Source organism: Protopterus annectens, chromosome 1.part2 (assembly GCF_019279795.1).
Source record: "Protopterus annectens isolate FY-2018-M chromosome 1.part2, PAN1.0, whole genome shotgun sequence".
Classification (NCBI taxonomy): Eukaryota; Metazoa; Chordata; order Ceratodontiformes; family Protopteridae; genus Protopterus; species Protopterus annectens.
This window is the reverse complement of record NC_056727.1, coordinates 815,851,794-815,866,793: the sequence shown is the minus strand read 5'-3', so window position 1 is coordinate 815,866,793 and position 15,000 is coordinate 815,851,794. Positions and strand designations below refer to the sequence as shown.

Here is a 15,000-nt window from a genome sequence, read left to right as displayed (position 1 = left end):
GTTAAAATTATCTAAATAGTGCTGCCGAAGTGGCTGGCTGAACTCATTCTTTCTATTGTCTTAACTTAAGGAATAATTGCTAGAGTGTACATGTGAAATTACTTTTATTGTTGTAGTTTCCTGAGCAGGTGTTAGATTGCTAAATAATGCAGTTTGTTGGCCTGGACTAAGTGTCAAAATGATGTAATGTGTGTACAGGGAAAACCTAAGTGTCAAAATGATGTCTGGGAGGGCCTAGCAAAGATGTTTATTAGTGAGTTTAAAAACTATTGTTCAGAGAGAGACTGTGAGCATTTTGATCTTGATATCGCACTTATCAACACTCTGCCTGTTGTCTTATGTAAGTAGTGTCTTAGAAGTATGTTTTCTTGTAGTAGTAGCTAGGAACTTAGAAGAAAGTTAGACAAGTGTTTTTCTGTTATATCAGAACTTTCCTACTGTATTGTTTTAAGTTTCTGTGTGATCTATGAGCTCTTAGATATCACTGTGGTGTAGTAGAATTGTCTTGTGTTTTAATTATTTATTATTAAATATTTTTAAACGCTGTACCTGTGGCTGGTTTGTGTAGAGATAAGTAAGCTCTAGAGTACATTGCATATTTATAGAGTTTATTGTAATAAGCCACTCTAATAAGCCTTAGACTGAATAGTCGCATTACCAATTGGATAATAATGCACAGTGATAATTGGACAACCTTTTAAGGGCCTTTGGGTAGCTGATAAGTATTAGCTGGTGGTGGCAGAAATTACTACCGTATAGTCTGGACAACCTTTTAAGGGCCTTTGGGTAGCTGATAAGTATTAGCTGGTGGTGGCAGAAATTGCTACCGTATAGTCTGGGTAAAGGGGCACAGCTGGAAAATCTGTGTCAGCCTTTCCCAGGAGTGTCTGTGAAGTTGTATAAATACTCATCTCAAAGTGTGTGTGGTGTGTCAGCTGTCTGGGCAGGGACATGAAGCACTGGTGGGACAGAGAGCGTACTGGAGGTTAGCTTGCCAGCTAGGCTGAGATCTGGACCCTATAGCTGTGCCAATGGGGAGTCTTATTGGGGACCTGGAAAGCAAGGGAGCAACCAACCCCAGACTGACTTTGATCTCTGTCTGCACTTAAGGGAAATTGTACTTTACTCTGTGCATTTGTTATCCTTTCCTCTTATATGAGACACCCTCCCTGGTGTTAGTGGTGAGGATTGAGGCTCCTTGATTGCTGGGCCTGGGCACAGTCGTCACATTTCTGGTGGCAGTGGTGGGGTACAGTGAATCCTCTAGCTTATGTACAGTGATCTCTGAAGGTGTTTTGTACTCTAAATCAGCCACGCAGTGTATACTCAAGAGTTCATATCACAATTGTTTTATTTCTTTTGTTAGTTTACTTAGTCAAGGTGAGCAGGCAGCCAGCTGGTGGGGATGTGCCAGGCTAGGGGACTGGTGCATGGAAGCCTGACTAAGGCAGACCTGATTGGAGCCTTGGTTACAGCTGCATCAGAAAACAGCCATCCAGGAGGACAATCAGACTGGCAGTAGAGATGCGATATCCTCGGAGAATGGACAGCTCAACCTTTCTGCGAGTAACAATCTGGCAGTGGAGATGCAATATCTTAGGAAAATGGACAGCTCAGCCTTTCTGCAGTGGGCTTAAAAATCCAGCTGGAGCTAAAGAGACTTGAGTTGGAGGCCAGGCATTTGGAGATAGAAGCCGAAGAAAAAGAACATCAGAGGAAGCATGAGAGGAAAGTGCTGACTCTTTGCCAGAGTCATGGAGGTAATGGGGAAGGGAGTAACTGGACCTCAGAACCACAGCAGGTCAGTAAATTTCTTCCACAATTTAAAGAGGGGGATAATTTTGATTGCATACCCTTTCAAACAGGTGAATGAAACAAACAGTATAGTGTTGACCAAAGGCTCTGGGTACGGTTCCTGACCCCCTTACTCCATGGGATAGCTGTAACTTGTATATCACAAATGCATGACTCTGTCTGTTTTGATTATACTGCTGTAAAAAAATGCGTATTAGAATGTTTTAAGCTAACACCTGAAATGTATAAGAAAATGTTTTGTGAGCGTAGACGCAAAGCAGATGAAAATGTATGTGAATATGTTGCTGAACTGAGCACTTATTTTCATAGCTGGGTGAGTGGATGTCACGCACCACTTTTGAAGGGCTAGCAGACCTTTTGGGGAGGGAACAAGCCCTTGGCACTTTGCCTGAGGACATGAGGATGTGGTTAGCTGATAGACAATGTGCTACTTCAGATGAGTTGGGGAAAAATGGGAGACCTATACCTGGCCAGCAGGGCAGCCCTGCACAAGAAGGGGACCCCCAGTACTGCTCATGCGTCTAAAGGAATCCATGGTGGGCAGCACAGACTGCCCCAACAGAATCTGCCAGTTGCAGGGGAAGCCACTAGTCCAGGTACACGTCCAGGACCTAGGGTGAAATGTTTTGAATGCAACCAGTAGGGCCATGTGGCATACAGATGTCCACAGAGGCAAGGTGGGGAACCAATGTTGAGGGAGCCAGTAAGTGGGAAAGACAAAATGCCAACAGTAAGTTGTCTTGAGGCAACAGGGGTATGGAACTACTTCTAGCCATAGCCCATCATATTCCCTTTGCAGGTCATATGGGCATAAAACGTACAAAGAGGCATATTATGCAGAACTTCTGTTGGCCTGGAATTTCCAGAGATGTAACAGGGTACTGCAGGACCTGTGGGCAGTGTCAAAAGGTAGGCAAGGCAGGAGACAAGGTGAGAGCTCCTTTGATGCCTTTGTCTGTGATTGAAGAGCCATTTCAGAGGATAGCTATGGATATTGTGGGTCCTCTGAGTACCCCAAGTTACGCAGGGAAAAAGTATATCCTAGTGGTAGTGGATTATGCTACGCAATACCCTGAGGCAGTGGCTTTGACCTCCATTGAGGCAGAGAAGATGGCGAATGCTTTGTTAGAGATTTTCAGCAGGGTGGGTTTCCCAAAAGAAATACTGACTGACCGAGGTGCCAATTTCATGTCAGACCTGCTGGCTTGTCTGTGGAAGTCTTGTGGGGTGAAGCACATGAAGACCACCCCCTACCATCCCCAGACTAATGGTCTAGTTAAGAGGTTAAACTCTACAATCAAGTCCATGCTACGGGCATTTGCAGATCAGTTTAAGAGGGAGTGGGACACATTTGCCCCGTCTGTTGTTTGCTTACAGAGAGATTCCCCAGGAATCCACAGGTTTTTCACCCTTTGTGTTGCTGTATGGGCATAGGGTGAGGGGACCTCTAGATTTAATTTGAGATGAGTGGGAAGGTGAGTGTGAGTCTCACAAGGAGTCTGTTGTGATATATGTCCTAAACCTCAGGACAAGGCTCAGGGAACTCATGGGCTTGGCCCAGGAGAACCTGGCAGAAGCCCAACAACCGAAAAAGGTGTGGCATGACAGGAATGCTCAAGCTAGAGTGTATTACATCTATATTTATGGTAAGTGTACACAACTGTACTATGTTATTTGTGTTTCACTGTTGCACTCATTACATTTGGGTAGATTCCCAAAGCTAAGGTTGAGAGGAGGAATTTAAATAGAATTAGGACCAGCTATAAGGCCCTGCAAGACTGCAGTGGCAAAACCAGTTCTGTATTTAGAGAAAATTGGCAAATTATAATGCTTGGTGAAAGTATGTACAGAACTCCAGGAAGCAGCTTCTAGGCTGTCCCTTGTAGGGACGCCCCTGAGAAAGGCCGTAGAGGTAGATGCAGTCCTGGTTGAATGGGGTCTGATGCCCTGTAGGACAGGTTTTCCATGGTGCTTATAGCAGAAATGAATGCAGTGGCCTATCCATTTTGAAATGGTTTGCTTTGAAATGGCTTTCCCCTCTGTCCCTGCAGCAAATGTACCAGCAGTTGTTCAGATTTCCTTTGAGGTTTAGTCCTGTCCAAGTAGAATCTAAGTTGTCTGTGCACATCTAAGGAGTGCAGTATCCGTTCCCCTTTGTTCTGTGGGTTAAGAAAGAAGGTAGGCAAATGAATGGACTGATTAAGAGCCACACTGGATACCACATTGGGCATGAAGGAGGGACTGGTAAAACTTTATTGTATTCATTGATAAAGGCTGAATAGCCGAAACCGGTCTGGATTTGAAGGAATTATAAATAAATGATCATTATTTCTTCATTACTGCGTGTTCACTATCGTTTTTTGCTGGTCGTTGGTGGTTTACATTGTTGGCTTGACCCTGCATGCTATCCTTGCGGAGCGTATGGTTGTTTTCTGAAGGACACGCTGTCCGCATGAAAGATGATGAAAGGTTCCACTGCCACAAGGGCCTGTAATTCAGATACCCTTCTTGCAGAAGTGATTGCTAAAAGGAAAACTGTTTTCCAGCAAAGAAATTTTAAATCTGCAGTAGCAGCTAGCTCGAAAGGAGGAAGAGTGAGTTTCTCCAAGACAAAGTTAAGGTCCCAGGCTGGAGTTGGAGCTCTCCTGGATGGCCTTAAATTTTTGGCCCCTCTGAGGAACTGCTTGAGCAGTGGGTGAGAGACAAAAGGAGGCTCTGTGTTATACTGAGCTGAAATGGCTAAGCCATGAATTTTGATGGAGGAAAAGGACAAGCCCTTATGAAACATCTCAGTCAAGTATTGTAGAATCTGAGGTAAATTGGGCACTGTTGCGCTCATCCCTTGAGATTGGTTCCAGGCGCAAAATCTTTTCCATTTTGCAGCATAAGATTTCCTAGTACTTGGCCTCCTTGCCTCTAAAATGATATCCATCACTGATTTACTGAGGGAAGGTAAAGGAAGGGAATAGGTAATTAGCCAGGCTGCTAGGTTCAGGGTTTGCAGCCGAGGGTGCAGAATCTGGTTCTCCTGCTGAGACAACAGGGAAGGAGTCTAAGGCAGGTGCCATGGGGGCCAACCATAACACACTGCGCAAGAGGGGGTACCAGTGTTGGTGAGGCCAGTCTGGTGTAATTAAAATCGTCATTGGCTTGTCCTGTTTGATCTTTAGTAGTACCTTGGAGAGCAGAGGTAGAGGAGGAAAGGCATAAGCTGATAGGTTTTTCCAGCTGAAGGATAGAGCATCCACTTTCCAAGCTAGCTTGTGGGAAATACTTGTGCAAAATTTGTCCAATTGATGGTTCTGGGGGGGAGGCAAACAGGTCTATATCTGGGTGCCCCCACTTGCTTGTCAACATGTTGAAAGTCCTTGGTTCCAGTTTCCACTCGTGTGGGTCCATGCGGTTTCTGCTTAGTCTGCCAGTGTATTTAGTTTTCCTGGTAGGAATTGAGCTTGTAGCTTCACTTGATAGCTCAAGGCTGTGTTCCACAAAACCATGGCTAGTCTGCAGAGGGGGTAAGAATGTGTACCCTCCTGCTTGTTTATGTACCACATGACAGTGGTGTTGTCTGTCTTTACCATTAATTGTCCTGGAAGAATGTGGTCCTTGAAAGCTGTCGGAGCATTCTGTACAGCTAACATTTCCTTTTGATTTATGTGCAGGTGCATTTGACTTGGGTTTAATTTGCCCTGAATGCACTTCCCTGCCAGGTGAGCCCCCCATGCATAGTCTGATGCATCTGTTGTTAAGGTTTGGGTGGCAGGGGGCAGTGTGAAAGGTAGTCCCCTGTTGTGGTGGCAGGCCTCTGCCCACCAAAGGAACTCTGGGCGTAGGCAAGGTATGATAGGAATCCTTGCTTCTAGATCCTGTGAATGTTGACACCATAGGCTTTTGAGTTACCACTGTAGTTTCCTCATATGCAGCCTTGCATATGGAATTAGAAGAATGCAGGAGGCCATGAACCCCAAGGCTTGCAGTATTTGCCTTGCGGATAATTGGGTTTTTGTGGTCACTTGTGTGAAGTAGGTTGTCAAATGAATCTGTTTCTCTGGCGTGAGGAAAGCCATCTGGGAAGTTGTATTCAAGCTTGCTCCCAGGAATATAATTTGTTGAAAGGATACCAGGTGTAATTTCTTTTCGTTTATGGTGTACCCCAGACAAGTCAGTGCCCTTTGAACAAAGGCCAGATGATTCAAAAGCATGTCCTGGCTTTCTGCCTGAATTAGACAATTGTCCAGCTATGGGTATATTTGAATATTTCTTTGTCTGCAAAATGCAATGACTGGAGCTAGACACTTTTTGAATACCCTGGGTGCAGTATATAAGCCAAACGGCAGTACAGAGAACTGATAGTGCATGTAGCCTGCTTTGAAGCGTAGGTATCTTCTGCAAGACTCCTTGATAGGGATGTGCAGGTATGCTTCTTTTAAATCTATTGTTGCCAACCATGTATCTTTGCCTAGCATAGGAAGCAGCTGATGAAGAGTCAGCATTTTGAATTTTGGAATCACCAGAAAGGTGTTTAGAGTAGAAAGGTCCAGAATAGGACACCATGTATTGCCTTTTATGGGTACCAGGAAAAGTCTCGAATAGAAACCTTGTCTTTTTTGCTCTTCTGGTACCAACTGAATAGCCCCTATGCTTAAGAGAGAAAGTACTTGTTTTTGGGCCTCTGCCCACTGATTTGGGGGTAGATCTGGCCACCCGCTTGGTGTTGGTAACGTGTGGGAATGAAATCTGTTTCCTTGGGACACTATATTTAAAACCCATTTGTCCTGGGTAACGAGTTCCCAGTTTTTGGCCTGGAAACCAATCTTTCTGCTTAAAGGAGCATTCAGTTGGGAAGTGCTTGGAAATTTTAAAAACAAGTCGAGACAGTTTTCCATAGGGGGGAGTCCTACTACTCCCAGATTTGGGTGCGGAAACCCCCCACTGCTTAGTCTTGTGTGTCCCTTGGGACTGAAAGCTGGGGTTTCTGCTGTGTCTGGGTATGGCTTGAGAAGACCTGGAAGGGGCTGGAATGGACCAATTCTTAGAGGGACAGTGCCTACTAAATCTAAGAGGCTGAACTTGTAAGAAATCTTTTAACAGTTTGCATAGATTTAGTTTTGTTTTCCATCTTTTTAAGAACTTCCTCAGCCTTGTTGCCAAACAGGCGGTCCTGATTTAAGGGAACATCCAACAATTTAGCTTTAACATGATCAGGCAAAGATTGATCCTTAAGCCAAGCATGCCTTCTGAGCACAGACCCAGTAACAGCAGCCCTGCAAGAGGCCTCTAATGAATCAAGTCCACATTGCTAAGTATGTTTTCCAACCTGTTCAGCAGAATGCATTAAATCATGTAATTATCAACACAGTCAGGAATCAACATCATTTTCTGTTTTAAGTAATCCAATAACATGTTGATACTTTAACATATGAAGCTGGCAGTTTAAAGCCCTAATGGCCAAGGTTGCAGAAGTGTAAACCTTCTTACCCCATCTATCCAGCGCCATAGAGTCTCTATCAGAAGGGGTAGGATTTTTAGCAGTAGAAGCCTTAATGCCCTTTGATCCCTGTGAAATAGTCTCTGGATCCGCAATAGGATTTTTAAAAAGGAACTTGTGTGAATCAGGAACCCTGTAATATCTGTCCGGTCTTCTGGGAGCAGGAGGCAAAGAATCGGGGGCCAAACTAGATTCCGAAAAGGCATCATCAACAATGTCTAGTACAGGAGGAATTGCTAAAGGCCTATACTGAGGCAGGAGTAAGAAATCCTTAAGCCTCTTTTTTGAATCAGAAAAATCTTGGTTTTCCCAGTGGAAATGCTCCCTTAGAGTATGTAAGGTTTCACTAAAAGAAAAATCCTCTGGAGGGGAAGCGAGGGAGCAGTGTCCTCTGCATCAGAATCCTCATAAGTAGATAAGGGCAAATCCAGATTATCAGAAGAATCAGAAAAATCAGAATCCTGGTCAGAAGATTCAGAAACAACTTCAGTCCTAGGTCTCTTTGAAGGGGGAGGTTGGCTTCTCCTGATTAGAGTTATAAGATCTTCAACCATTCTTATAATTTGTTTTTTAGGCATAGAGGCCTGAGCATGCGACCTGGGCATCTGTTTCTTAAACACGGTTTGAGATTTAGGCCTAAATGAAGAAGGAGGCGTCGGTTTAATATGCAAGTCCGTAGGCCTGAATACACCCTCAGAAGCCTGTGCCTGCACAGCGGCTTGGACCTATCCAAGGTAGAGACATCCGCAGGTTCCACAGTTGAAGCATCTCACGGCATACCGGACTCCAAATGTGTCAAAGTAGAGGCCTGCGAATCAGAAGTAGCAGGTATCAAGGGCTGCAAAAGCGCCTCACTGAGTACCGGCAAACTGGCAACTGGCTTAGGAGAAGTGTCGTCGGCAGTTTTGGACCTCGGCGGCCTGTCTTTGTCTTTATCTTTGCATTTTTTCGGAATCCTGGTAGCCAGATGGCTAACTGACGACATTTCTGGATAATTAAACCGAGAACCGAAATATTTAGAGGTGAAAATATACAGACGACGGATAGTGCGCTGATTAAATAAAGCACAAAACCGACAGCAAGGTATGTCGTGATTAGGGCCTAGGCAAGGAATACAGTACGAATGAAAATCTTTGTGAGGCATTTGCTTTCCACAAGTAATGCAATTATTAACTTTTACTGACATCAGTAAGGAGCAAGAAAAAAAGTTTCCCCAACGGGGTACTTAGCTTTAGTTGAAGACTTCGGTTCTGAAACTCGAAAACGAAAATTTCAGGAGTCGACAGACCAGCACTTGCGAACTGCTTCTGCTTCAGGCACCGCACAGCAAGAAAGACTGATGTAATGGTGTTGGCTGCATGTTTTATACCTTTGACGGCCTGACGTCATGGAAGTAGGGACAGCAACCAACGCAGGACCCAAGACTTTGTTAATCAAGCCGACTGAGGGCTACTGCAAGCAGATAACCCAAATGTAATGACTGCAACAGTGAATACACTCTAACATCTACATTTATGGTAAGTGTATACAACTGTACTTTCTCATTCCTGTCAGACACAACAAGCTGCAAGCAGCTTGGGAGGGACCCTACAATGTGGTAAGAAAGGTAAGTGATGTTAACTACATGGTGGAAGTGCTAGGCAGACAGCAGGGGTACAAGTTGTACCATGTTAACTTGATGAAACCTTACCATGATAGGAAGGCCCTTATACTGAGCATTTGCAGTGTATTGCAGGAGGAGTCTGAGGGAGATCTGGGGACTGATCTCATAATTGAGGCTCGGGCTGACACCTCGGTGGAATGGGTAGCATTGTCCCAGCAGCTGTCTACTACCCAGGTTCGAGAAATCCAAGCAGTGTTGCCGGAATTTGGGGGACGAGTTCACTGGGAAACCAGGGTGCACCCATCTGGTGGAGCACCAGGTGGATACAGGACCCCAAGGGCCTATTAGGCAGGCCCCTTATAGGGTGCCTGAGAGAGTCAGACAGACTCTGAGGGAAGAGGTACAGGAGATGTTGGAACTAGGGGTGATTCACGAGTCCAACAGTCCGTGGACCTCCCCAGTGGTGCCGGTGCCAAAGAAGGATGGCAGCACCAGGTTCTGTGTGGATTACAGGAAATTAAATAGTCACACAGAGTCGGATGCTTACCCCATGCCTAGGACAGATGAGGCCCTAGAGCAGCTGGGTGGGGCTAAGTATCTTACAACCATTGATCTTACCAAGGGTTACTGGCAGGTGCCCTTGACTCCCAGTGCTACAGAGAAGTCAGCCTTTGTGACTCCTTTTGGCTTGCGTGAGTTCACAAAGATGCCCTTTGGAATTAAGAATGCCACAGCGACTTTCCAGAGGCTGGTGGATAATATCCTAGCAGGAGGGTTTGCCCTTGCTTACCTAGATGATATTGCCATCTACAGCCATTCCTGGCCAGAGCACCTTCAGCATGTCAGGGAGGTGCTGGGCAGACTACAGAGGGCAGGGTTGAGTATTAAGCCAAGCAAATGTCAGGTTGGTGTGGTAGAGGTCTCCTACCTAGGACATAGAGTGGGGAGTGGTAAGATAAGCCCAGAACCTGCCAAAGTGGAAGCTATTCAGGCATGGCCTGCGCCTGTTACCAAAAATCAGGTGAGGGCATTCTTAGGGACAGCAGGGTACTACAGAACGTTAGTCCCAAGTTATAGTACCATAGCTGCTCCCCTCACAGACCTGACAAGGAAGAACAGGCCAGATAAGGTAGTGTGGACCCTAGCATGTGAGCAGGCATTTCAGAAGCTTTTGGAGGACCCCCTGTGCTAGCCAATCCTGATTACAGCAAAAAATTTGTTGTACAGGTGGATGCTTCAAACCATGGGGTGGGGGCTGTACTTAGCCAGATTTCTTCAGAGGGGGAAGAGCACCCAGTTGTTTATCTCAGTCATAGACTCTAACCCTGTGAGGAATGCTATGCAGCTGTAGAAAAGGAATGTCTTGCCATAGTGTGGGCACTGCAGAAACTTCATCCTTATCTGTATGGAAGAAAGTTCACTGTGATGACAGATCACAACCCCTAACATGGTTAAACAGAGCCAGTCAGCAAAAGGCCAAGTTGCTAAGATGGAGCCTGGGGTTGCAAGCATATGATATGTCAGTGCAGCACCGCAATGGTAGTAGCAATGCCAATGCAGATGGGCTTTCAAGACAGGGAATGGGGTGAGGTACACTCAGACCTAAACCTCTCAAGTGGCATTTATCAAGGGTCACTTGAAAAACTATCTTGAGTTCTCTGGGGGAAGAGATGTGAAGATTGCGGGAAGATGGGTGAAGGCTGCCAGCCTAGTCAAATAGAGTTTGATAAATAATTCTATAATTTGTAAATATAAATGTAAAAAACAGCCTTGTTTCTTAAATGAAAGAAAACATTGTAAAATGTGAACTTCAGGATAGTTGCAACATTGCCATCTGCTGTAAGGTAAACTAAGCCAAGCATTTCAAATGTTCTTTGAAGTTAAAATGATCTAAATAGTGGTGCCGAAGTGGCTGGCTGAACACACTATTTCTGTTGTCTTAACTTAAGGAATAATTGCTAGAGTGTACATGTGAAATGTCTTTTATTGTTGTAGTTTCCTGAGAAGGTGTTAGATTGCTAAATAATGCAGTTTGTTGGCCTGGGAACTCTAGACTAAGTGTCAAAATGATGTAATGTGTATACTGGGAAAACCCAAGTGTCAGAATGATGCAATCTGGGAGGGCCTAGCAAAGATGTTTGTTAGTGAGTTTAAAAACTATTGTTCAGAGAGACACTGTGAGCATTTTGATCTTGATATCCCATTTATCAGCACTCTGCCTGTTGTCTTATGTAAGTAGCGTCTTAGAAGTATGTTTTGTTGTAGTAATAGCTAGGAACTTAGAAGAAAGTTAGGCAAGTGTTTTTCTGTTATATCAGAACTTTCCTACTGTATTGTTTTAAGTTTCTGTGTGATCTTTGAACTCTTAGATATCACTGTGGTGTAGTACAATTGTCTTGTGTTTTAATTATTTATTATTAAATATTTTTAAACCCTTTACCTGTGGCTGGTTTGTGTAGAGATAAGTAAGCTCTAGAGTGCATTGAATATTTATAGAGTTTATTGTTATAAGCCACTCTAATAAGCCTTAGACTGAATAGTCACATTACCAATTGGATAATAATATTTCACAGTAATAATTGGACACCCTTTTAAGGGCCTTTGGGTAGCCGATAAGTATTAGCTGGTGGTGGCAGAAATTACTACCGTATAGTCTGGGCAAAGGGGCACAGCTGGAGAATTTGTCAGCCATTCCTAGGAGTTCTGTGAAGTTGTATAAATACCTATCTCAAAGTGTGTGCGGTGTGTCAGCTACTTGGGCAGGGACATGAAGCACAGGTGGGACAGAGAGAATACTGGAGGTTAGGTTGCCAGCTATGCTGAGATCTGGACCCTATAGCTGTGCCAATGGGGAGTCTTATTGGGGACCTGGAAAGCAAGGGAGCAACCAGCCCCAGACTGACTGTGACCTCTGTGTGCACTTAAGAGAAATTGTACTTTACTGTGTGTATTTGTTATCCTTTCCTCTTATATGAGACGTCCTCCCTGGTGTTAGTGGTGAGGATTGTGGCTCCTTGATTGCTGGGCCAGGGCACGGTCGTCACACATATATATGGTCTTTTTAGACTCATTTGGTTTGTGCATTTTAGCACTAATTCTTTGTTATGACCGGCTGAGGTAGAGACTGCACTTATGGGTGAGCTGCTACACACTTGTTAGCAGTCCTTCAGGATAACTAGCAGAAACACAGTGCAAAAACAGACATATTCATGTTGTATAACCAGAAGGTTTTAAATGGGTACATCCAAAGTGTTGTGACACCTGGTTATCTCTGAACTGTCTGAGATCGAGACCTGTGAATGCCGTTCAAGATAGGAGGTGCAGTTATAAAATAATGCCCAACCCAGTTAGTTTTAAGTTCATGTAGGTATATGGTCAAAGTAGACAGTAAGCATTTGTTAAAAGTTATGTTTGTGTAGAAAGCACATTTATAGCTATCTTGTATGTGAATAACATATGGTTGGTATAATGGTTACGGTGTTTACCTTGCAATGTGTGCAGGGTTTGCTTCTCAAATGTGATAACTGGTTAATCTTAAAACCTAGCACTGACCTGTGAACCTAAGAATCTGCCAAATCTGGAGTTGGCTGTGTTCATTTAGCTTCTCAGACCTTCTTTCATCATGGGGAGCAGTGACACGTCAGCTTTTGGAGGGAGGACATCAAGTAACAAACATGGAGTAGGTTTTTACTAACAGAATGTTGTCTTATTTAGGTACATAGTTCACAGTGATGATCACAACCCCATGATGGATTCACTAGAGGAGTTCAGTCTACACCTCCACGATTTCAAGCCTAGCCTTCTGGTTGTTGGTGGTCTCCAGATGATGGACAACTTTCCTTTCCGAGATGGTGAGTTGTAGTAAGCACATAATTACTCTAGTAACTTTTACATCTTCATTGAGAATGGAATTCATAGTGAAATACAGCAACGAAGAAACACTTTGAATGCAGCAGTGAGGAAGCAGTTTGTACTTAGTACTTGTATTATTTACCCTCCCTACCACATGTTAAATGTAGAAGAATGTAAAGGAATGTGGAACCTGCTGTCTAGAAATTACTTTCTTACTTGTTATCTTATTTTGTAGCATGTACTCATGTGGCTTCGTAAAAAAAAAAAAAAACTCTGCAGAATGTGTTTTCATATGTGCTGACTTCATTACGTATACTAATGTTAACGTAATTCTATTACTATATTTGTCGGGAAAGGAACTGCATAGTTAGAAACACTGTAACAGGAAGACGAATTGTCAGAAATAGCATTTTGCAGAAATCATAAATACAACATTTAGATCTGAAACAGTGTTGAGATAAATAACATATGTTGATGGTTTGGTTTGAACAATGCAGCTGTATTGTTTGAAAGCTTTTCAACTGACTTGAGAGTTCAGTGCTTAGTGATGCCCTTCCATTGTACTTCCTTAAATGTGCCTACAATGCCAGCGGCTCAAGTCCTTGGAAACAGATTGCTAAACTGCTGGCTGGTTAAAACAAAAGTGCAGAATATCCAGAGTAGCCATTAGCAATGGATCTTTTTTCTCCCTTTGAACAGGTAAGGGGTCTTAAAGCACTGAACAGAGGAGCTTTAATGCAGACGTATTGGCATGAAACAGTTTTTGTGAGGCAGATGAGCAGTTACTGGTGTAATTATTTTGCCTCACTACCTAAACAGTAGTATATAACGTTCATAGTAACTTGCAGTGGCAGCATATCTGTTAGGTAGGGTCCAGAGTAATTGGTTGATAACAAAGGCGCTGAGTGCTTGCACAGTGTAATTCAACTTCAGCTGCTGTTTTTTTTTTTTTTTTTTTTTTTTGACCTTGTAGTTTACATTTCCAGAGATGGAACTTCTTTCCATGACCTCAGTAACCATGCTGTTGCCTTTATGTTTGTGTTGTACTTCGGCTGCATGAATTTCTTGGAGGTTTTGTAGGGGATAATCTGGGTAAAACACTAGCTGTACAACATAATACAGAATGTAATAATAAATGATGTCTATAGTCAGGAAAAAGGAGATCTAAGATGATCTTGTCCATTCTCTTCAATAGACAGGACTTCACAGCTGATGTGCCTATTGGCACTGAAATAGGACTTTCCCAGGCTTTGGCTTCTATCTCCTGTAATTGTTGATCAAGACATGCAGCCATGACCATGAATGGACCCAGGTTTCTTCAAGCTTTTGAGCTACGTTTTAGTATATTCTCTCACAGGAGCATGTCAGATATTTATTTTGACAGTAGTTGCTTAGTGAGAGTAGCAAGTTACATTCACACCATAGCCTTGCTCCATTCCATTTTTTGTGAATCCATTGTTTTCTCATTCACGAAGTTATTTTGCGAGTCTGTCTGTCCATGTGTATATAATCTGTGTGAGTATGCTGCCATTGATCGAAAGGGAATAGCATTGAAACACAGATGATTCAGTGCTTGCATTTTGAAAAAAACAGCTTACTAAAAACTCAAAACAGCAAAAAATACAAAAGATTACATATGGAAAATATTTTCATTTCACACTCCATGAAAAAAAACCCTACCACTACATTCAAGCTTTGCACCACCGTTACTGATCCATGCTAATCTTTTCCGTTACCCCAACTGTACGTCTCACTTTAGAAGAAACATTTTTGTAGCACTACCACTACACAAGACACATGGATGCACACCACGTACAAAAACAAATATGCACAACACTAAATCTGCCCTCTTACCTAGCCCTTACTCTTAATACTTGCAAACACTTGCACACAGTCATCTCCTAATGGCAATACATCTGGTATAGCCAAAAGTTTACAAATTAACAACTCAGACAAATACGTTTTGCACAAACACATACCACCACCACCACAAACACAAAAACACATACCCACACAAAACACCAAACCAGTCCATTACTCTAGCCCTTATTTAACCCTAACCCACAAACACTTGCACGCACACACTCACACCCACTAATGTCAACATTCAAACACTGATGTGATGATTAATACCTTTTATTGGAACAATGTAGGATTTGCAATTACTTGAGCTTTTGAGCTAGAATGAGCCTTTTGTTGGGAGTTATTAAATTACTGGTGTTGGATAGAGTGCTTAAATATC

General features: G+C 43.3%; 1 protein-coding gene across 1 annotated transcript in view; it reads left to right on the top strand.

Annotated features, from left to right (window-relative positions):
- Positions 1–15,000, top strand: part of LOC122791311 (ADP-dependent glucokinase-like) — a 624,051-nt gene that overhangs the window by 503,068 nt on the left and 105,983 nt on the right. The window contains exon 5 of the mRNA XM_044059018.1: positions 12,621–12,757. Within this exon, the coding sequence (XP_043914953.1) occupies positions 12,621–12,757 (137 nt within the window). The remainder of the gene's footprint in view (positions 1–12,620; positions 12,758–15,000) is intronic.